The sequence below is a fragment of the Leucoraja erinacea genome, chromosome 2 (assembly GCF_028641065.1).
Source record: "Leucoraja erinacea ecotype New England chromosome 2, Leri_hhj_1, whole genome shotgun sequence".
NCBI classification, from domain to species: Eukaryota; Metazoa; Chordata; class Chondrichthyes; order Rajiformes; family Rajidae; genus Leucoraja; species Leucoraja erinaceus.
Genome location: NC_073378.1, coordinates 110,963,701 through 110,988,097, shown reverse-complemented (window position 1 = coordinate 110,988,097; position 24,397 = coordinate 110,963,701). Strand labels below are relative to the sequence as shown.

General features: G+C 46.9%; 1 protein-coding gene across 1 annotated transcript in view; it reads left to right on the top strand.

The window, feature by feature from the left end:
- The window catches only part of hhatlb (hedgehog acyltransferase like, b), a 43,485-nt gene extending 26,925 nt beyond the window's left edge, over positions 1-16,560 (top strand). The window contains exons 4-12 of the mRNA XM_055663507.1: positions 346-459; positions 3,611-3,805; positions 6,156-6,365; positions 7,864-8,035; positions 10,259-10,403; positions 12,110-12,145; positions 13,445-13,646; positions 14,411-14,555; positions 15,894-16,560. Of these exons, the coding sequence (XP_055519482.1) occupies positions 346-459; positions 3,611-3,805; positions 6,156-6,365; positions 7,864-8,035; positions 10,259-10,403; positions 12,110-12,145; positions 13,445-13,646; positions 14,411-14,555; positions 15,894-16,006 (1,332 nt within the window). The 3' untranslated portion in view covers positions 16,007-16,560. The remainder of the gene's footprint in view (positions 1-345; positions 460-3,610; positions 3,806-6,155; positions 6,366-7,863; positions 8,036-10,258; positions 10,404-12,109; positions 12,146-13,444; positions 13,647-14,410; positions 14,556-15,893) is intronic.
- The last annotated feature ends 7,837 nt before the right edge of the window (positions 16,561-24,397 follow it).

Here is a 24,397-nt window from a genome sequence, read left to right as displayed (position 1 = left end):
TAGATGAGGCATGTTGGTCAGCATGGCCAGCCGAACACTTAGCCCATTATGCCATCTGTCATCCCATGAGGCATGTTGGTCAGCATGGGCAAGTTGAGCTGAAGGGCCTGTTTCCACACTGTATGACTCGATGGCATTGTGGGCTGAAGGGCCTGTTTCTGCGCTGTATTGTTCAATGGGCTATGTCGATATGGACAGGGTGGGTTGGAAGGGCCCGTATCGGTGCTGTGTTGCGATTCTCCGAGATCTGAACCACATCCTCCGCTCTTGGGGATGAGAGCGTGCATGAGAGCCAATGCAAGGGTGACGGCACCGTGTACTAATCACCCGCTGTTTCTCTCCTAGGACGTGGCTGACTTTGAGTGGGTGATGTGGTTCACCAAGTTCCGAAACTACATTCTCTTCGCCTTGTCGGGCCATGTACTGTTTGCTAAAGCCATTTCCATGTCCTTCCCTCAGGTAGGTGCCTTCTCCCTCTGTACCTAAAAACAGCATCTCATGTTCCACTTGTACAGTTTAAAACACAACATTTGAACATTGCAAAAAGACACACAATGCTGGAGTAACTCAGCGGGTCAGGCAACATCTCTGATCATGGATAGATAGGTGACATTTCGGGTGACTTTTCAGACTGAAGAAGGGTCCTGACCTAAAACACCATCTATCCATGTTCTCCAGAGATGCTGCCTGATCTGCTGAATTACTCCAGCCCCTTGTGTGTCTTTTTATAATCCAGTATCTGCAGTTCCTTTGTTTCTGCAGTGTGAACATTGAATTCTCCAATTTGAAGTTTAGTTATAGAGACATAATCCTACAACGTGGAAACAGGCCTTCAGCCTAACTTGCCAATACTAGCCATTGCATTCCGTCTGCCTACATTTGGCTCATATCCCTCTAAACCTATCCTATCCATGTCTAAATGTTTCTCCAACGTTGCAATAGTCCCTGCCTCTACTACCGCCTCCATAGACCCACCACTCTTTGTGTGAAAAAGTTAAACCTCAGATTCCTATTAAATCTTTCCCCCACTCTTTAGTTTAAACAAGCCCTTCAGCCCACCGAGCCCACACAAACCAGCGATCAGCTGTACACTAGTTCTATCCTACACACTAGGGACAGTTTACAGAAGCCAATTAACCTACAAACCCGCACATCTTTGGAATGTGGGAGGAAACTGAATGTTTTGTTGTCATTTTCCCCAAGTTAACAATGATCTATTCTCCATTTTCCATGAACCTCATCCCCTTTAATCTCTTGTTTTCACACCTTACCCTTCCACATCTCTTGTTTCACTCTCCCCTCAGTCTGAAGAAGGGTCACCACCCATTCCTTCTATCCAGAGATGCTGCCTGTATCGCTGAGTTGTTCCTGTGTCTTGTATCTATCTTCAGGGTGAACCAGTGTAAAGAGCTCAAACTCACACAGGTTGAAACATATTGTTCAGGTCATTATCGTCTAAGCAGGTCATTACATGTTCACACTGCAACAGCTACTGCGAGTTCTTACACTATGAATGTTATAATTAGGCAGAGTTAGAATTACTAAGCATTCTAATTGGCTAACATGCAATAGCCAATCTACATCTCTTCTTGTATAAATGAAAAGCAAATAAGGCTTAACAACTACAACGAGTAAATAAAATGTTAAATGCAAATTGCCACTTCTAATAATAATGGGGTTAGACAAATTCGCCATATCTAACAGGCGGCTTACAAACCTGCCCGGCCCACGTATGGTATGGAGCTGCCTCATCAACCTTTTCCTTCGAAAAGTTGAGGGCGCGGTTCAGTGAGCCCGATGGGCTATGGGGAGATACGGTAGGGGAACCCAAGGAGGACCGTCGCGGGGGCACCGGAGGGCTGGTTACAAAAGGGGACGAAGGGGCAGACCGGCGCGGGGAGTGGCGGCGGCATTACTAAGCGTTCTAATTGGCTAACATGCAATAGCCAATCTACAACCAGCATCTGCAGTCCCTTCACACAGGAAACTGGATCACCCGGACAAAATGCCACATGGTCACAGGGAGCACATACAAGCTCTGTACAGACAGCACCCGTAGTCAGGATTGAACCCGGGTCTCTGGCGCTGTAAAGCAGCAACTCTATCTCTGCGCCACCGTGTTGCCCTTAATACCCGTAATACCCACTTGCCCTTCTCTCTTTCCTGTGATCCCCTCCTCACATCTCATCTCCTACCCTCCCACCCCAGTCCCCACCCATTTCTCCTGCTCCCTCTCCACTGCCTTTCACCCACGCCCCTCCCTCTTGCTTCACATTGACTTCCTCTTATTTTACACACTTTTGTCTCCTTTGCATCTCTAGTCTTTGTCCATGCATCTGCCAATCCCCCCTCTCACCTGTATCCACGTATCACTTGCCCGGCTTTGTGTCGCCCCTAATTATTTTCCAGCTTTCTCCACCCCCACTACAATCCGTCTGAAGAAGGGTCCCATCCCGAAACGATTATACAAATGACGGTAGACAAAAAAGCTGGAGAAACAATTAATTAAGGGACAGAAGTTTAGGGGTAATATGAGGGGGAACTTCTTTACTCAGAGAGTGGTAGCGGTGTGGAAAGCTTCCAGTGGAAGTGGTGGAGGCAGGTTCATTGGTATCATTTAAAAATAAATTGGATAGGCATATGGATGAGAAGGGAATGGAGGGTTATGGTATGAGTGCAGGCAGGTGGGACTGAGGGGAAAAAAAATTTGTTCGGCACGGACTTGTAGGGCCGAGATGGCCTGTTTCCGTGCTGTAATTGTTATATGGTTATATGGTTAAACACAGTGGGTGAGGCAGCATCTATGGAGCGAAGGAATAGGCGACGTTTCGGATCGGGTTCAAAAGGCTGAAGTAGGTTCTCGACCCAAAACGTCACCTATTCCTTCGCTCAATAGATGCTGCCTCACCCGTTGAGCTTCACCAGCTTTTTTTTCTACCTTCGATTTTTCCAGCATCTGCAGTTCTTTCTTAAACATTATACAAATGATTATTTAAGGTAGACAAAAGTGCTGGAGAAACTCAGTGGGTGCGGCAGCATCTATGGAGCAAAAGAAATAGGCAACGTTTGGGGCCGAAACGTTGCCTATTTCCTTCGCTCTGTAGATGCTGTCGCACCCACTGAGTTTCTCCAGCATTTTTGTCTACCTTCGATTTTCCAGCATCTGCAGTTCCTTCTTGAATAAATGATTATTTGTTCTTTGAGTGCAGGCAGCAATAAAGAAGTAACAAACATCCTAAAGTTAAAATCATCTTGCCAGAATGCTAGTAAATTGTGTTTAAAATTGACCATTCGCGTGCCTCTCTGTTTTTTATTGTGATTGATTGAAAGATACAGCAGGGAAACAAGTCCTTTGTCTTTGTGCGATATGTGAGAAAACCAGAGCACCCACCCGTGTGTCTTTGTGCGAAGAAACCCAGAAGAAACTCACGCAGTCACAGTGAGAACTTGCAAACTCCACACAACAGACTCATGTCTCTGGTCTCTCTGTTCTTCAGCCGCGCCACTGTACTGTCCTTTTACTCCAGATGTATTTGCTTTCAGCTGGGTAGTTGTGATATATTGAAAGATGGCTGATTTATGGCAATATTTACTCTTCTCTCTTCCACAGCACAGATCCCTATACTTCATGGTCTATGGGATTCTTGCAGTCCTGGCTACAATGGGTTTCTCCTACTTTGCATTAATCCTGTCCCACTGCATTCTGCTCTACGGCATTGGCTTGGCTAAGCAGAAGTGGCTGTGTTTCGCTGCTGGTCTGTGCAGTTTAGCAACATTTAAAATTGAGCCTGTGGCTTCTTGGCAGGTAAGACCATAAGAACATGTCACAGGAGTTGGCCACAAGGTCGTTGGACCATGTCGCTGTTCACCAAATTTGCTGGCAGATTGTTATCTCAACACTGCTTTCCATTCTCAAAGATATTGAGCGATTTAACATCCCACAGCAATGTGGGGTACTGAAATCTGACCGGGATCTACCTTCGACAGGATGGTAGATGTTGCACATTTCGTTACATATGTTTAGAGTTTGGAGATACAGCGTGAAAAGAGGCCCTTTGGCTCATTGAGTCCACATCAACCATCGATTACCGGTACATTAGTTCTATATCAGGAAGCATCACAGCATGGTTTGGGAACAGCTCTATCCAAGGCAGCTAAATGGTGTGGGCACAGCCCAGACACAAACCAACCTCACTTCTATTGACTTCTACACTTCACGCTGCCTCGGCAAGACCGTCGGCATAATCAAGGAACAGTTTCACTCTGGTCATTACCTTTTTTTCTCCCCTCTCCCATCAGACAAGAGGTACAGAAGTGAGAAAACGCACACCTTCAGATTCAGGGACAGTTTCTTCCCAGCTGTTATCAGGCAACTGAACCATCCTATCACCAACTAGAGAGCGGTCCTGAACTCTCATCTACCTCATTGGTGGCCCTTGGACTATCTGTAATCAGATTTTGCTAGACTTTACCTTGCGCTACATGTTATTCCCTTTATCTTGTATCTGTTCACTGTGGACTGCTTGATTGTAATCATGTATTGTCTTTCTGCTGACTGGACAGCATGCAACAAAATTATTTTCATTGTACCTCAGTACACGTGACAATAATAAACTAAACTATGTCCTACACTCCGGGGGCAATTTACAGGCCAATTAACTGCACGTCTTTGTGGTGTGGAAGAAAACCGGAGTACCCTTAGAAAACCCATGTAGTCACATGGAGACCATACAAACTCCACGGAGATAGCACCTGTAGTCAGGTCAAACCCGGGTTTCTGGCGCTGTGAGGCAGCAACTCTACCGCTGAGCCACCGTGCCGCCCCCATGTAAGGTTGAGGAGTTTGAAATCGGACATGTTCTTTAAGGTCTATAAAGGAAGCAAGAGAGAACTTAAACCGTGAATCCACTTCGCAAGCTGGATCACGGGCAATTTATACATTAAAAACTAACAGGTAAGGAGGGAGGCGGTGGGTCCACTCAAGGCCAAAGGAGGAAATGTTTGCCGAGAGCCAAGAGGGATTGGAGAAGGAACCTAACAATTACTTTGTACATGTATTCACCAAAGAGAAGGAAATGGAGGAAACCTCATAGAAGTATGTAAAACGAAGAGAGGCATAGATAGGGTAGATAGTCAGAACCCCTTTCCCAAGGTTGAAATATCAAATACTGGAGGTCATAGTTTTAAGGTGAGATGGGTAAAGTTTCACGGAGATGTACAGGGCACGTCTTTTTATGCAGAGGGTGGTGTGTGCCTGGAACACACTGCTGGAGGGGTGGTGGTTGAGGCAGATATGATAGTGGTGTTTAAGAGACTTTCAGATTGGCACATGGGTATTGCAGGGAATGGAAGGATAGGGATCATGTGTTTGGTCTTGGCATCATGTTCAGCACAGACACTGTGGGCCGAAGGGCCTGTTGCTGTGCTGTACTGTTCTATGATAACAGGATCAGGGAGAGGTATGCTCACATTCCAGCGCATCTTGGCATCGGGAAGGAGGAGGCGTTGGGGCTCTTGAAGAACATTAGAATGGTTATGTCCCCAGAACATGATGGGATCTATCCCAGGTTACTGAGAGAGACACAGTGATCCCCGCACATTAACACGACCCTACACACAGTAGAGACATTTTTTTCCATTTATACCAAGCTAAATAACCTACAAACCTGTACGTCTTTGGATATGGAAGGAAAACAAAGATTTCAGAGAAAGCCCACGCAGGTCACGGGGAGAACGTACAAACTTCATCCAGACAGCACCTGTAGCCAGGATCGAACCCAGGTCCCATGCACTGTAAGGCAGTAGCTCAACCGCTGTGCTACCATGCCACCCACTTATAGGGCTCCAAACTGATGAATATTTTTTAAAAAGGACAAAAGTGCTGGAGTAATTCAACTGGTCCAAGCAGCATGTCTGGAGAACATGGATAGGTGACAATTTGGGCCGAGACCCTTCTTTTATCCATGTTCTCTAGAGATGCTGCCTGACCCATTGTGTTACTCCAGAGCTTTGTGTCATTATGTGTAATCCAGCACCTGCAGTTCCTTGTTTCCACAGGCGAAAGGGATAATTTGTTTCCAATAGCGGAATGGATCCTGAAATATGATTGCTCCAGACAGCAGAACCTATTTCAGTTCTGCTCTGTGTCGTCCCAGACAGGGTTTGTAACGGGCACCTTCCAGCTCCAAGACGTCCTGTTCTACGGAGGAACTGGTTTCACCATCATGCGGTGCATGAGCTTCGCCTTGGAAAATGCCGAGAAGAAAGATGGGAACTACTCGATCCTGGACCTGCTCATCTACAACTTCTACCTCCCCTTCTTCTTCTTTGGCCCTGTGATGACCTTCGATCAGTTCCACGCTCAGGTAAGCTGTGAGGTCAGGAGATTCAGCATGGACAACGTCCTTTACGGAGATGTTACACAGCATTTCACACCTGCAGACCTCCTGTCCTGTTTAAACTTCCACCAGGAGAGGCGGTAGAAACACCTATTAGATAATCAACTCTAAAAAAAGACACAAAGTGCTGGAGTAATTCAGCGGGCCAGGCAGCATCTCTGGAGAACGGATAGGTGATGTTTTAGGACATGAACATTCCCGGGAAACCTCAGGACTTTGGTCTCCCACCGGGCAGCGGGAGTGTCCGGAGCCTCTGTCTTTCCTGGTCCTGTCCCGATTAATCTTCAGAACCTGGAGATGGGACCAGGGCGTGGAAAAAGTTTATGGGAGTCATCATTGCATAGATCTGGTCTTTTATATCACAGCTGTGCCTGCCTCACACTGAGCCCCATTGATCATAGAGTCAAGGAGTTGTAGGCAGTGAAACAGGCCCTTCGGCTCACTGCATCCGTACTGACCTTGATGCCCACACACACAAATTCTATGTGCCACAATAGAACAACATAGAATGGTACAGCACAGGCACAGGCCCTTTGGCCCACATGTTCTGTGCTGAACATGACGCCAAGATAAACAAAGCTAGGATCCATATCCTTCTATTCTTGGCTTTTGGGTCAGGACCTTTCCTCAGACTGTTCTTGCCATTGTTTGAAGGAGGGTCTCGGCCCGAAACATCACCTATCCTTGTTCTCTAGAGATGCTGCCTGACCGGCTGAGTTTCTCCAGTACTTTGTATCCTTTAGTGTATTAACCAGCATCCTCGGCCAGTAAAGTCCCTGCCTGAATGTCCCTCAGCCACAGTAGCTGTAAATGATTCTACTACCTCATCTGGCAGCGAGGTCCAAGATATCAATGGCTTTCTATGTGGGGGAGCAGAAGGGGGTAACTTTCTCCTCAACCCTCCATCACTAGTCGAGGGATAAGGTCTACTCAAAGGGGATGGAGTTAGAGTCAAAGTCATACAATATGGAAACAGGCCCTTCAGCCCAACTTGCCCACACTGAGCAATATCTTTCTAAACCATGTACCTGTCCAAATGTCTTATAAACATTGTGATAGTACCTGCCTCAACTATCTCCTCCAGCAATTCATTCCATATACGCACCACCCTTTGAGTAAAAGGAAAATTGCCCCCCAGGTTCATATTAAATCTTTCACCCCTCACCTTAAACCTATGTCCTCTGGTTCTCAATTCCCCTGCTCTGGGTAAAAGTGTTATTTTATATATTCCTATATATTCCTCTCATGATCTTATACCTCTATAAGATCACCCCTTATCCTCCTGAGCTCCAAGGAATAAAGTCCGAGCCTGCCCAACCTTTCCCTGTCCCTCAGATCCTCAAGTTGTGGCAACAATCTTCTCTGCACCCTTTCCTGCTTTGTGACATATTTCCTATAACAGGGTGAACCAAAACTGAACATAATTCTCAAAAATGTTGTTGGTTCTGTGTCTTGTGTCCCACAGGTAAATCAATCCAAGTTTGCTCGGAAAGAGAATGAGGTGTGGAACATTGGGAAATATGCCTTACTGCACCTTGCTGTGATCATCCTTGTGGATATCTTCTTCCATTACCTCTACATCCTGACCATACCGTCTGACCTCAAGCTGGCCACAATGCTGTCTGACTGGGCATTAGGTAGGTCACTGGCATGGGTGTGTACCTTGACCACTCCCCGCAAATCTTCCCTCTGGATTGGAGGCTTCCACCATCACACAATTCCTACACCTGATCCCACGGACTCTTGTCTCTCTGCTCCCGTACCCCTGTTGCCCGCACTCTTCACCCACTGGATCTTACCCTTCATCTTGGCAGCACTGTGGCTCAGCGGGTAGAGTCGCTGCCTCACAGCGCCAGTGTCCTGGGTTCAATCCTGACTTCAGGTGCTGTCTGTTTGTGGAGTTTGCATGTTCTCCCTGTGACCGTGTGATTTTCCTCAAGTTTCCTCCCACATTCCCTCGATGTGCGGGTTTGTAGGTTAATTGGCTTTTGTAAATTTTGTAGGGAATGTTTGGGAATGTGGGATAACATGGAACCAGTGTATGGGTGATCAATAGTTGGCGTGGGCTCCGTTTGGCCGAAGGGCCTGTTTCCGCACTGCATCTCCAAACAAAATGTAGAACATAGAATAGTACAGCACAGGAACGGGCCCTTCGGCCCACAACGTTTGTGCCGACCAAGTTAATCTGATCTCATCTGTCTGTACATGATCCACATCCCTCCATTCACTGCGCTTCCACATGCCTATCTAAACGTTTCCTAAACACCACTCTCATATCCATCATTCCATCTGCTCTTCATCTCTCTCCCAACAGTTCCTATTCTCACCTCCATTACTTGTCAGGATCCTTTGCATCGGGTAGCCTTTGTGACCCTGCTCATTGCCCTCTGAGCTGCCTCGGCCTCCACTCTCCCCTCCCCCAACCTGCCTCCATCTGCCCTTTATTTCCCCCTTCCTCTCTTCCACTCATCAGCCACCTGCCTCTGTCTCCCAACTCCACCTCATTGCCCTTTCACACCCGACTCCTTCTCTCCACCGTTTATCATCTTCTGGACCCTGCCCCACCCCTCCTCCATCTTCCATCTCCTCCTCCTTCCCTCTTCTCTGCAGCATCTCTTCCCTCTCCCCCCCCCCCCCCCCACCACTAACAGATCCTGCTTGACCAGCTGAGTTCTTCCTGTAGTGTGCCCACGCCTCTATCTTCCCCCTCTACTGATGTAATATCTCCTCCAAACGCGTTGGAAATTTCTTTCCCCCTCCACAGATGCTGCTCGACCCACTGAGTTCCTTCAGCAGTTTGTTCTTTCCTCTCGCTTCTCAGCCTCATCCCATTTAACGCGTAGGTCGGCAAATCGCCCCGCTTTTTTTTGTCTTGCTGGTGCATTTACAAACCTGCAGCCTCTTGTTCTTTAATCTGCAATCCTTAATCAGACTCTGCCATCCCACATTTTGCCGGTTCCACCCTCCCAACAAAGAATTCCCACCAAAGAGTGAATGCTCGGACACCACACTCCTCCCATGACACTCCTCACCCCGTTGGTTCAGTAAAATGTTAATAATCCCTTTAATTTGCACGGCACAGTGACGCAGTGGTAGAACTGCTGCCTCACAGCACCAGAGACCCAGGTTCGATCCTAACTACGGGTACCGTCTGTACACAGTTTGTACGTTCTCCCCGTGACCACATGGGTTTACTTCGGGTGCTCCGGTTTCCTCCCACACTCCAAAGATGTACAGGTTCGTAGGTTCATTGGCTTCTGTAAATATTGCAAATTGTCTCGGTGTGTAGGATAGTGCTCGTCTATGGGTTGATTGCTGATCGGTGTGGACTCGGTGGGCAGAAGGGCTTTTTTTTCTGCACTGATTCTCTTAATGCCAAATAGGAAAGATACTGATGGCCTGTGTAGTGTGATGTGAAATATGGCAGCCATTTTGTACACAGCAAGCTCCCATGAACAGCAGCGAGATTAGAGTCCAATAGACCCACTGCTTGCATAGGACTTCCTCACCCATGCAGTCACTGCCATTGAGGGTTAGGGGGTACCACCCCGTACACTAGCACTATCCTCCACACTAGAGACAATTGCAATAATAAGTTGCAATTTTTACTGTAGCCAATTTCCGACAAACCTCTATGTCATTGGGATGTGGGAGGAAACTTGAGTACCCGGAGAAAACCTGCGCGTTCACAGGGAGAATGTACAAACTCCATACAGACAGAAGCCGAGGTCAGGATCGAACCCGGGTCCCTGACGCTATAAGTCAGCATTTCTACCACTGCGCCGCTCTATAAACTTGAAGCTTTGAGCTAATGGAGCCGCGGAGATTTATCAACTAATGGGACTTGCCTTCCCTGGCAGCCTGCCTGGCTTACTTCAACCTGGTGTACGACTGGATAAAGGCGGCCGTGCTGTTTGGGGTGGTTGGGACTGTGGCCAGATTGGACTACCTCGATCCACCAAAACCACCAAAATGCATCACCATGCTCTACGTTTTTGCTGAGACGTAAGTGTTTTGTTTTCCTCGTTGCCCCGATTTCCCGCTCCGTCACGCCGAGGGTTACTCCGAGCTTGGGAAAGGCAAAGAGATTTGGGAAAACTGAACCAAGGCAGAGATTGACAGCTTCTTGAATAGTACAGGTGTCGGGTTAGGGGAGAAAGCAGGAAAATGTGGTTGAGAGGGAAAGATAGATCAGCCATGATTTAATGGTGGAGTAGACCATAGGCCAAATGGCCTATAACTGCTCCAATAACATGTACATGTCAGGCATTGTCATAGCATCAAAGTTTGCAAAATGGGCCCTTCGGCCCAACTTGCCCACGCCAACCAACTTGCCCCATCTTTACTAGTCCCACGAGCCTGTGCTTGGCCCAAATCCCTCTAAACATATCCTATCTATGTACCTGTCCAAATGTTTCTTAAACGATGTGATAGTACCTGCCTCAACCTCTTCTGGCAGCTCATTCCATATACCTACTACTCTTTGTGTAAAGAAAATTGGCCCTCAGATTCCTATTAAATCTTTCCCCCCTCGCCTTAAACCTACGTCCTCTGGTTCTCAATCCCCTCAACTTGGGTAAAAGTTTCTGTGCATTCACCCCATCTATTCCTCTCATGATCTTATACACTTCTATAAGATTTGGGGTGGCACAGTGGTGTAGCCATTGAGCTGCTGCCAGTGACCCGGGTTTGATCCTGGCTACGGGTGCTGTCTGTACAGAGTTTGTACGTCCTCCCTGTGATAGTGTTGGTGTTCCCCGGGTTTTCCAGTTTTCTACCACACTGCAAAGATGTACAGGTTTGTCGACTAATTGGCTTTGGTAAAACATAGTGAATTGTCCCTAGTGTGCAGGTTAGTGTTAGTGATAGTTGGTCGGCGCGGACTCTGTGGGCTGATGGGCCTGTTCCGCGTTGTATCTCTAAAGTCTAAAGATCATCCCTCATCCTCCTGTGCTCCAAGGAATAAAGTCCTAAAGTTCCCACTTCATTCTCCACAGGAGGAATTGGCAATGACAAGGAGCTGTCAATGCTGGAATCCTAACTAAAGCAGTAACTTAGTGCAGCAGGCAGCATCTATGGTTTAGGTATAGGTTTAAGTTTATTGTTCTTATATGCACAGAGGTAGAATGTAAAGCTTTGTTTTGCATGCTACCCAAACAGATCAGATGTAACAATACTTTAAAGGGCAGGTACATGGATAGGAAGAGTTTAAAGGGATATGGGCCAAACATGTAAAAGTGGAACTAGCGTAGATGGAGCATCTTGGTCAGCATGACCAAGTTGGGCCAAAAGGCCTGTGTCCTGTATGATTCTATGAATCTAATACTATACATAAATGGAATCAAGTGAGCTTCCAGTACATTAGGAAGGGCAAAGGCAAAGATAGTGCAGAATATAGTTCTCAGCATTGTAGCGCATCAGTTCCAGAGACAAAGTCCAATGTCTGCAATGGGGTAGAGGTGAATCAGACAGTAGACTAGCTTATGAAGAACCATTTAAAGGCCTGATAACAGAGGGGAAGAAGCTGTTTGGAGGGAATGGACAGGCGATGTTTCAGTTCCTGTTCGAAGAAGTGTCCCGACCAGAAATGTCGCTTGTCCATTTCCTCCACAGATGCTGCCTTACCCGCTGTGTTTCTCCAGACGTGAGGAGAGGGTGGAAAGAGGAATGAAACCGAAAATATTTTGCTGATTATGTGATTTGTATTTCAGGCACTTCGACAGAGGAATTAATGACTGGCTGTGCAAGTAAGTTATTAGAAAAGCTCTCTCCCCGTTGATATACTAAATGTGGGCTTTGCCCAGTGGCCAGTGGAGCTCGAATGTCTTTACTTTACTTTGGAGATACAGCGTGGAAACAGGCCTTTCAGCCCACCGAGTCCGTGCCGACCAGTGATCACCTTGTACACTGGCACCATCTAACCCTCTAGAGACGATTTACAATTTACCAATTTACATCAGTCTATGAAATTAAGCATGCAGGTACAGCAGGCAGTGGAGAAAGGGAATTGCATGTTGGTCTTTATAACAAGAGGAATCGAATATTGGAGCAAACAGGTCCTGCAGTGTACAGAGCCCTAGTGAGACCACACCTGGAGTATTGTGTGCAGTTTTGGTCCCCTAGTTTGAGGACGGACATTCTTGCTATTGAGGGAGTGCAACGTAGGTTTACAAGGTTAATTCCCGGGATGGCGGGACTGTCATATGCTGAGAGAATGGAGCAGCTGGGTTTGTACACTCTGGTTTAGAAGGATGAGAGGATATCTCATTGAAAAATATAAGATTGTTAAGGGCTTGGACACACTAGAGGCAGGAAACATGTTCCCGATGTTGGGGGAGTCCAGAACCAGGGGCCACAGTTTAAGAATAAGAGATAAGCCATTTAGAACGGAGACGAGGAAACACTTTTTCTCACAGAGAGTGGCGAGTCTGTGGAATTCTCTGCCTCAGAGGGTGGTGGAGGCAGGTTCTTTGGATGCTTTCAAGAGAGAGCTAGATAGGGCTCTTAAAAATAGTGGAGTCAGGGGATATGGGGAGAAGGCAGGAACGGGGTACTGATTGGGGATGATCAGCCATGATCACATTGAATGGTGGTGCTGGCTCGAAGGGCCAAATGGCCTGCTCCTGCACCTATTGTCTATTGTCTATTCCTGGGCATTCAAGTTGCTGAACCAGGTCGTGATGCAACGGTCGATATGCTTCAACATTTAAGAAACCTTTAGACAGGTACACGGATAGGGCAGGATTAGTGGAATATGAGTCAAATGGGTGGGACTAGTGTGCATGGGACACGTTGGACAGCATGAGCAAGTTGGGCCGAAGGGCCTGTTTCCAGGCTGTATGACTCTATGATTACGTTCTCTATTGTACACCAGTAGAAGTTCAAGAGTGTTTGTAGTCATATCAAAATGCCTCAATCTTGATGATAATGATACTTTAAAGGTTATTTTGATGATGATAGTTCTAAGGAAGTAGAGGCAATGATGATTAAACGCTGGTGACTCTTGGCTCCATACCTGACCAGTGCCATGTGCTGCCACTCTCCAGGTACGTCTACGACTACCTGGGCGAAGACCACACCAACATCCTGAAGGAGCTGCTGGCAACGGTTTGCACCTTCCTGGTCACCACGCTGTGGCTGGGGCCGATGAACGTGGTGTACATCTGGTCTGTGTGCAACTGCTTTGGCCTCAACTTCGAGCTGTGGGTGCAGAAGTTCTTTGAGCTCGAACCTCTTGCATCGGTTGAGGTAAGAGACCAGGGCATCCTGTCCCCCTTGCTGCCTGAGGTTCAGTTGCTCCAGGCACGGCTCGGTGCAGAGCTTGTCCTGCTCCGCTAGTCAAAGAGCGAAAACGGGCCCTTCGGCCCATCTCGTCCAAGCCGACCACCTCGTCCATGGGATGCTAGGCTTTGCTCCATTTGCCTACATTTGGCCCTCAGAGATTGACAGATTCTTGATAAGTAGAGATATCAAAGGTTATGGGGAAAAGGCAGGAGAAATGGGGTTGAGAGGGTAAGATAGATCAGCATTGAATGGTGGAGTAGACTCAATGGGCCGAATGGCCTACTGTTCCTATGACATAAACTTATGAACCTTTCTCATCCATATTTATTATTTTTTAGACAGTGCGGAAACAGGCCCTTCGGCCTGAGTCCACACCGACCAACAATAACCTCTGTACACTAATTAGCATTATCCTACACACTAGGGACAATTTACAATTTTTACTGATGCCAATTAACTTACAAACCAGTACGTCTTTGGAGTGTGAGGAGAGCGCCCGGAGAAAACCCACGCAGGTCACAGGGAGAACGTAAAACTCCGTACAGACAGCACTCTGGCACTCTAATGCAGCAATCCTACTGTTGTGCCACCATGCTGATTGGTAGAGCTACCCAGCACGGAAACGGGACATTCGGCCCATCTCGTCCATCCCGATCAAGTTGTGTGCTGGACTTTATCCCATTCGCCTGCATTTGGACCACTTATCTCTAAACCCTTTCTATCCATAGACAAAGCAGATGTCCATGGCAATGTCGAGAAGAATCAGAGCGATCTTTGGTGCTGCAAATTTCTGGGCCATCATCTTGTACAACATCCTCTCGTTGAACAGTGTTGACTTTGCCTTGTTGGTTGCTCGAAGGCTGTTCCTGGTTGGTAAGTTCTACCAAGAAAGGTTTAGAGGGATATGGAGAAACAAGGAACTTCAATTGCTGGTTTATATCAAAGAAATACGCAATATGCTACAGTAATTCAGCGAGTTAGGCAGAATCTCTGGAGATGCTACCTGACCCGCTGAGTTACTCCAGCACTTTGTGTCTATCTTTAGAGGGATATGGGCTAAAGGCAGGCAAGTTGGGCTAACATAGAGGGGCTATCTTGGTCAGCATGGATGAGTAGGGCCGAAGGGCCTGTTTCCGTGCTGTATGACCCTATGACTATCACTCAGGGGAGTGGGAGGAAGGAATGTAACAGTTACCATCTTCAACATCACAAACTACTTAGTGTAGCTCCACACCTCCACACCTCCACACCTCTACACCTCCACACCATGGCTGGGTTCTCCCTGGTTCTTTGAGGGAGTGGGTTGCCTTGTTTTAATTAATTAATTGAAAGATACAGCATGGAAACAGGCCCTTTGGCCCTCCAAGTCTAGTTCTATGTTATCTCGCTTTCTCATCCACTCCCGACACACTAGGGCAATTTTCAGAGGCCAATTAACCTGCAAACCCGCACGATCAAACCCAGGGTCTCTGGTGCTGTAAGGCAGCAACTCTACCACCCCACCAGCGTGCCATCCCATAAATGATGAAGTATTCCATAGTCAGTGGCATATTATCACTATCCCTCTAAATCTCTCCAATCCACGTACCTGCCTAAATGTATTAAAAATGTTGTTATTACACTAACAAAACACAGGTGAAACAGAAACCCTTAGATCTCTAACGATCGGCCAACTGAACTATTGTGATTTTGCATCATCTGTCTCATGGGAGAGGGGAGATGAGGGAATGACCGGGGTGTGAGTGGTCCTTGGCTGTCTATGACTGGAACTTCATGTTGCCTCAGCAAGGCCACCAGCATAATCAAGGGCCAGTCTCGTCCCTGGTCACCTTCTCTTCTCCCCGCTCCCATTTGGCAACAGGTACAGAAGTGTGAAAATGCACACGTCCTGTTTTAGGGACAGTTTCTTCCCAGCTGTTAACAGGCAACTGAACCATCCTATCGCCAACTAGAGAGCGGTCCTGAACTACTATCTACCTCATTGGAGACCCTCAGACTATCTTTAATCAGACTTTACTGGACTTTATCATGGACTAAATGTAATTCCCTTTATCCAGTATCTACACACTGTGGGCGGCTTGGTTGGAAATCATGTATTGTCTTTCTGCTAACGTAACAAACAAGCATTTCACTGTACCTCGGTACACGTGACAATAATAAACTAAACTAAAGCAGATATTAATGCGCTGTGCGTTTTAATTTCTCATTCAGGGTTCCCCCTGACCCCGATCAGCATCCTCTTCGTGACCTATTGTGGCGTCCAACTGATCAAAGAAAACGAACGCAAGCTGGCTCTGGAAGCTGAAAAAGAGAAAACGGAATAGAAGAAACTGGCTGAGTGAGAGTGAGAGAGAGAGAGAGAGAGAGAGAGAGAGAGAGAAAGAGGGGAAGGAAGCCACAAAAAACCTTCCCACACAACAGCTACCTAATTGTCCTTTCATAAGTATTGCACAGGAAGTTTCTAGTTATCTAACTGAGCCGTTACCAAGATAATTGTTGCCACACGGGTGGGTGATGTCCACACGTCTGTTCCATGGGGCACGGCATCACCTTGGATCATCTTCCACTCCTCGCACATCCTGGACACTTCCTGCTGGGTAGAGGGAAGGACATCCAACTCAGGGAAATGGCTGACCTATCCCTCTCCCTCTTCCCCTCCTCACCCTCTCCCCCACCCTCCCTCTTTCCCTCTCCTTCATTTCCTCTCTCTCTTTCCCTATCCCTTCGCCTCTTTTCCTATCCCTCTCTCCATCCCCCTTTCTCCTTCCCCTTCTTTCTTCCTTTCCCCCTCCCCTGCCTCTCTCCACCTTCTTCTCCCTTCCCAATCCCTGCCTTCACTTTCCCATCTCCCTTATCCTCCCTCTTCCTCTCACCTTCTCCTCTCCTTTCACCCTGTCTCACTCCCCTGCTTCCTCTCCCCCTCCCCCACATCCTCCTTTTCTCTTGTTCTCGTTCTCCCTCTCTCTTTCCCCCTTCATCTCCCCTCACTCTGTCACTCTCTCTTCCTCTTCCCCTCCCTCTCTTCCCTGCCGCCTCCCTCTCGTTCTATCCCCCGACATCCTCCCCCTCTTCCCAAGCTTGCCGTTTGTACATTGCTGGGTGGGGTGTACATTGGCGGCCTGACTAAAGTGTTTCTCGATCATGGATGGCCAGTTGGTGCGTCAGGACATGGATTTAACCCCAACCCGACCACACTGGGGGAGTACAGCCGGGCCCATGTCTCCGCGACTCCCTGCCCTTCCTGAATCCATCACGGCCAATCCAGGTGTGCACCTGTAACAATGGCCAGTGTTAGGCTGGGTCAGTCTGGGACCTGGGATATCTCAGCCTCTCAGAAATCCCCTTCCACCCGGGACACGTCCACCCTCCCCCAATAACAGGTGTAGCAGTAGTACACTGAGACAGTATACAGTCACTGCCTCTCAAGATGCCCCACCTCCCCCTCTCCCAACCCGCACCATCTTCCACCCCGACTCCCTATGTTACTGCAGGGCCCTGAAACCCTCATTCTTGTCACTGTCCTCATGTTATTCCCTTCAGTGTTATACAGCCATAGTCATGCAGCACAGAAACAGGCCCTTCCATCCAACCCGTCCATGGTGACCAAGATGCCTCATTTAAGCTAGTATCTCTTGCCCGCGTTTGGTCCTTCTCATAGTCATAACGTCTTACAGAGTGGAAATAGGCCCTTCGGCCCAATGTACCACATTGACCAGCATGCCCCATCTATAGTCCTACCTGCCTGCATTTGCTCGATATTATAGTCATACAGCATAGAAACAGGCCCTTCGGCCCAACTCATCCATGCCAACCAAGATACCCCATCTAAGCTAGTCACTTTTTCCCACATTTAGTCCATGCCATAGAGTCATACGGCGTGAAAACAGGCCCTTCGGCTCAACATGCCTATGCTGACCAACAAGCCCCCGTCTACACCAGCTCCACCTCCCTGCCTTCAGTCCATATCCTTCTAAACCTGTCCTATCCATGTTATCATCAAATCTTTCGGGCTCTGCACACCAGAGGTCACCACAGCTGACCAGGTGAGATGGTCTGGTGATCCGCTCTGTAATCTGCACAGACAGGCTGCCCATCGCTCCCACTGGGCTCCAGGGGTGAGTTGTGGGCAGCTTTCTTCACCCCCCTCCCCCTCCCCCCATAGTACTGAAAAGACCAAGACTGCTATTGGCCGTTTGCAAACAACATTCAAAGAATGATCATATGACAATGTTGTCAACCTTATCCACAATACACTCGACCTCCCGTAACGAACAGCGTTTACGCAAGGCCTCCAGAGTCCCTGTAGATATCGCGTGTTCCTTCCCCAGGGACACGCGGGCAAATAGCAGGGAGTAGGCCCAGAAGAGGGGCAGGCCGTCTTGGCCAGGTCCAGGGGCAAACCAACAGGGAGATTCTTCCCCCCCCCGCCAACGAATCCACTGAGGCACTGGAGGGGAGGCGATGCTGCACGACACAAGGGCACATGGAGTGGTCGGCAGGGACTGCCGGAGCAATCTTCTCTCACTTTCTCGGATGGCAGAGCTTCCCCAATTATCATCGGTTTGATTTCCTTTCCTCATTGTGGCCTTTGGTGTGATCCAGATGTGAAAGTCGTTTGCACAGTGAGCTAGACTGTGAACTGAATGCATTGTCCATTACCATGCACTGTACCCTGCAATCCACTGTTCAATAAACTGTAAATTATAAGCACACCTGTAACTAATACATGTAATATTAAATTTGCTCTTTAATTTTCTTTCCGTCTTCAGTTTCTTTGTTATAGCCATAGAGTGATACAGTGTGGAAACAGGCCCTTTGGCCCAACTTGCCCACACCGGCCAACAATGTCCCAGCTACACTAGTCTCTTGCCTGCACTTACAAAATTCTTAAGGGGTTGGACAGGCTAGATGCAGGAAGATTGTTCCCGATGTTGGGGAAGTCCAGGACAAGGGGTCACAGCTTAAGGATAAGGGGGAAATCCTTTAAAATCGAGATGAGAAGAATTTTTTTCACACAGAGAGTGGTGAATCTCTGGAACTCTGTGCCACAGAGGGTAGTTGAGGCCAGTTCATTGACTATATTTAAGAGGGAGTTAGATGTGGCCCTTGTGGCTAAGGGGATCAGGGGGTATGGAGAGAAGGCAGGTATGGGATACTGAGTTGGATGATCAGCCATGATCATATTGAATGGCGGTGCAGACTCGAAGGGCCGAATGGCCTACTCCTGCACCGAATTTCTATGTTTCTATATCCCTCCAAACCTGTCCTATCCATGTACCTGTCTAACTGTTTCTTAAACAATGGGATAGTTCCAGCTTCAATTACCTCCTCTGGCAGCTTGTTCCATACATCAACCACCCTATGTGTGAAAAAGTTACCCTTCGGATTCTGATTAAATCTTTTCCCCTTCACCTTGAACCTATGTCCTCTGGTCCTCGATTCCCCTGCTCTGGGCAAAAGACTCTACCCGATCTATTCCTCTCATGATTTTATAAGATCTCCCCTCATCCTCCTGCGCTCCATGGAATGGAGACCCAGCCGACTCAACCTCTCCCTATAGCTCACACCCTCTAGTCCCGGCAACATCCTCGTAAATCTTTTTTTGAACCCTCTCAAGCTTGACAATATCTTTCCTATAACATGGTGCCCAGAACTGAATGCAATATTCTAAATGCGGTCTCACCAACGTCTTATACAACTTCTATACTCAATACTCTGACTGATGAAGGCCCAAGTGCCAACAGCCTTTTTAACCACCTTATCTACCTACGACTCGACCTTCAAGAAACCATGCACCTGTACTCCTAGATCCCTCTGCTCTACAACACTACCCAGAGGCCTGCCATTTATTGTGTTGTCCTGCCCTTGGTCGACTTCCTAAAATGCAACACCTCACACTTCTCTGTATTAAATTCCATCAACCATTCCTCCGCCCACCTGGCCAATTGAACCTGACCCTGCTGCAATTGTTCACAACCAACTTCACTATCTGCATAACTTTTGTATCATCATCAAACTTGCTAATCTTGCCCTGTATGTTATCATCCAAATCATTGATGTAGATGACAAACAGTAATGGCCCCAGCACTGAACCCTGAGGCACACCACTAGTCACAGGCCTCCAGTCTGAGAAGCAACCTTCCACCATCACCCTCTGCTTCCTTCCAAGGAGCCAATTTGCTATTCATTCAGTTATCTCTCCTTGGATCCCATGCAATCTAACCTTCCAGTGCAGCCTACCATGCGGAACTGTGTTGAATGCTTTACTGAAGTCCATGTACACAACATCTACAGCTCTGCCCTCATCAACCTTTTTGATCACGTCTTCAAAAAAATCAAACAGATTTGTGAGCCACGACCTCCCCTGCTGACTATCCCTAATCAGTCCATCCAAATGCCTGTATAATCCTATCCCACAGAATACTCTCCAGTGACTTAACAACTCTGTTGGCTGTTCGGAATATCTTTAATCGGACTTTACTGGACTTTATCTTGCACTAAACATTATTCCCTTTACCCTGCATCTGTACACTGTAGACAACTTGATTGTAATCATGTATAGTCTTTCTATTGACTGGATAGCATGCTATAAAAAAGCTTTTCACTGTACCTCAGTACACGTGACAACAATAACTAAACTAAAATGTTAGTGTGCAGGGATCGGTAGTCGGTGCGGACTCGGTGGGCCGTAGGGCTTGTTTCAATGCTGTATGTCGAACCTAAAATAAATCTAAACTGAACCCACCACCCCCTTTGGAAAAAATACCTGCCCCTTACACCTCCTGTAAACTTTCCCCCTCTCACGTTAAAGCTATGCCATCTAGTTTTTGATATTCCATAATTGGAGAAAGGTTCTGACTGTCTATGTCTCTCACAGTTTTATATATTTCTATCAGGTGTCCCCTTAACCTAAAAACAATCCATGTCTGTCCACTGATCACAGATGTCCAGTGTGAATAACACCGTTCCACCACAATCCTCTGTCTTCTTCCAGTGAACCAGTAGGTTGTTCAGGATGCTACCCAGAACCTGAGTTCCCCACTATTCCTTCCCCCGGCTTTGCGTTGACTTGAGGACACTCTTGCTTCATCACCCGTTGTTGTAGTAACCTGTCCCTCCACCCAATAGTCCTCCAGTTCCATGTGAAAGGCACCAATCCCATTTTAATTGTGCCTATAGGGCCTGGAAATAGTGGATGTGGAGGGGATGTTTCCACTAGTGGGAGAGTCTAGGACCAGAAGGCACAGCCTCAGAATAAAAGGACGTACATTTAAAATGATGAGGAGAAACTTCTTTAGTCAGAGGGTGGTGAATCTGTGGAATTCATTGCACAGCGGTGGAGGCCGAGTCAACTGATATTCTTCCGGCAGAGATTGATAGATTCTTGGTCAGTAGGGGTGTCAGGGGTTACGGAGAGAAGGCAGGAGAATTGGGTTGAGAGGGAAAGATGGATCAGCCATGATTGAATGGCAGAGTATATTTGATTAGCCGAATGGCCTAATTCTGCTCCTGTAACGTATGGACTATGAACCTTGAGGACCTTGATATGTCTTGAAATTTGTAACATCCCAAATTAAGTCCTTTCAAAGTGAGGTCTGTGTGGAACCAGCAGCCAATACAGTGCAGTAATGAGATTAGTGATCAAATCAATGGTTCAATGGTACATTATTGTCACAAGTATCTAGATACGGCAACATTTATTGCTGCAAGTTTCTGTAAAATCTTATGATACATAGGCCCAAACATCCTTAAGTACAGGAGTGTAAGAATAATAGATCACACTGAGGCAATACATAAGCGTCGCCACAATTCCAGTGCATCTTGTACCCTTCATATTGAAACTTGTTTAAAATGTAGAGTCTTCCGGTAACTTGGCTGTAAAGGCCCGTTGTCGTGGCGATGGCACTGGGCCCGAGTTGCAGGGGTCAGCCTGGCGATGTTGTTGTTGTCCTCCACTGCTGCTCCATCATAGAGTCACACAGAGTGGGAACAGGAGGATGTGGGGTGATCTTATAGAGGTGTACAAGATTGTGAGAGCAGTCTAGAGGATAGATGCACAGAGTCTTTTGCCCAGTGTAGGGGAATCAAGAACCACAGGACATAGGTTTAAGATGAGGGGGGGAAAGATATAATGGAAACCTGAGGGGAAATATTTTACACACAGGGTGGTGGGTGTATGGAACGAGCTGTCGGATGAGGTTGAGGCAGGTACTATTGTAATATTTAAGAAATTTGGACAGTTACATGGTCGTAAAGTCTTAAAGGGATATAGGCCAAATGCAGGCAGGTGGGACTAGTGTAGATGGAGCATGTTGATTGGCATGGACAAGTTAGGCCAAAGGGCCTATTTCCACACTGTGTGACTCTGACTCTATCCATGTACCTATTCAAGTTTCTTAAATGTTGTTATAGTTCCTGCCTCATCTACCTCCTCCCGCAACTCGCTCCATATATCCACCACCGTCTGTGTGAAAAAGTAGCCCCTCAGGTTCCTATTAAACTTTCCCTCTCTCATCTTAAACCTATGTCCTCTGGGTAAATGACTCTGCATTCACCCTATCTTTATCCTCATGATTTTATACACCAGATAAGGGTTGAGAGGAGACTTGATAAAAATATATAACATTCTGAGAGGCATAGATAGGGTAGACAGTCAAAACCTTTTCCCCAGGGTGCAAAAGTCCAACACTAGAGGGAATAACTATAAGGTGATAGGGGTAATGTTAAATGGAGATGAGCGGGGCAAGTTTTGTAGATAGACACATGGAAGAGCAGGAAATATATAAAACACAACATTCTGAAAGGATTGGACAGGCTAAATGCAGGAAAAATGTTCCCGACGTTGGGGGAGTCCACAGTTTAAGAATAATATTTAGGACTGAGATGAGGAAAAACTTTTTCACCCAGAGAGTTGTGAATCTGTGGAATTCTCTACCACAGAAGGCAGTGGAGGCAAATTCGCTGGATTTTTTCAAGAGAGAGTTAGATATAGTTCTAAGGGCTAACAGAATCAAGGGTTATGGGGAGAAAGCAGGAATGGGGTGCTAATTTTGGATGATCAGCCATGATCATATTGAATGGCGGCGCTGGTTCGAAGGGCCGAATGGCCTGAACTCTATTTTCTATGTTTCTATATGCAGGTAGATGAGATCAGTTCAGCTTGGCATCATGTTTGCAACAGACACTGTGGACTGAATGGGCCTGTTCCTTTGCTGTACTGTTCCTTGTTCTATGTACCTCTATAAGATCACCACTCAGCCTCTTGCCCTCTAAGGAGATGTTTCCGCAGGGATTACCATCCTCCTTCATTAAGCTTTAACACTGCAGAAGATTCATCGAGAGAGAAAATCCTCTCCAGCGTTCAAAGTAACCCTTCCCTTTGCTTCCTAATTAGCTTCCTATCTTTCTAATTAAGATTACCTGTCAGCCTTACTGGGTTAACGAGAGAATAAAATCAGTTTTGAATGTGATATACCCTAACCATATCACTTTTTTGTCTCTATGTCCATGGTAATAGGTTGACTTATATTGGTTCGGCTTGACCTTTGTTGTTATTGTTATGCCTGAAGTTAATTAAAATGGAAATGGAAATCTAGTGATAATTATACTAATTTATTCCATCGATAGCGGGGAGAGGAGAGATATGAATATATTAGCATAGTTAAACAGGCGGTGAATGTGAGATGTGTGGCACGAAATGTAACCTAGAAAATTAATAAGGAATGACATTTTACAAACCCAGGCATATTCCTGATATTTGTAAACTAATCATTCTGAAGAACAATAAATCATGGGAAAGTTCCCGTATGATTAGCAGGGAACCACATTTTCTTGCTGCAAGAAATGACCTTTATTTCCAATGATGGCCTGTAAAAGGATTTAGACGACAGGCTTTTGAGATATTTGCAATAATGCCCCAATAATCCGGCACCCTTGGGACTTTAGTCGTGCTGAACCTGCAGCTTTTCTGGTATATAACTGAATAAAATCATCCCTAATCTTCTGCATGTGTGAGAGTCACCAGGTTAAATCTGTGCTCAGTAACCTGCTGAAAGATTGACTTGGGAACAAAATATGGGGAAAGTGGTAGAGTTGCTGCCGTGCAGCGCCATAGACCCGGGTTCCATCCTGACCTTGAGTGCTGTCCGTGTGGAGTTCCCCTGTTCTCCCTGTGGCCGCGTGGGTTTCTTTCTGGTGCTCCAGTTTCATCCTGCATTCCAAAGATGTGCAGGTTTGTAGGTTAATTGGCTTCTGCAAAATTGTCCCTAGTGGGTAAGAAAGAACTAGTGTGAACGGATGATCATTGGTCGGTGTGAAGAGAGACACAATGTGCTAGAGTAACTCAGCGGGTCAGGCAGCATCTCTGGAGAACATGGATAGGTGGCGTTTTAGGTCAGGACCCTTCCTCAGTCTGAAACGTCACCCGAAATGTCACCTATCCATGTTCTCCAGAGATGCTGCCTGACCCGCTGAGTTACTCCAGCATTTTGTGTCTATCTTCGGTTTAAACCAGCATCTGCAGTTCCTTCATATGCATTGGTCGGTGCGTATCCAATGGGCCGAATGGCCTGTTTCTAAGCTTCATCTCTAATCTAAACTAAACTATACTGAACTAAAGTTAAACTACACTAAACTAAACTCAAATGGAGGGGGGAAAGACACAAGGTGCTGGAGTAACTCAGCAGGCAGTATCTTTGGAGGAATTATGTGATGTT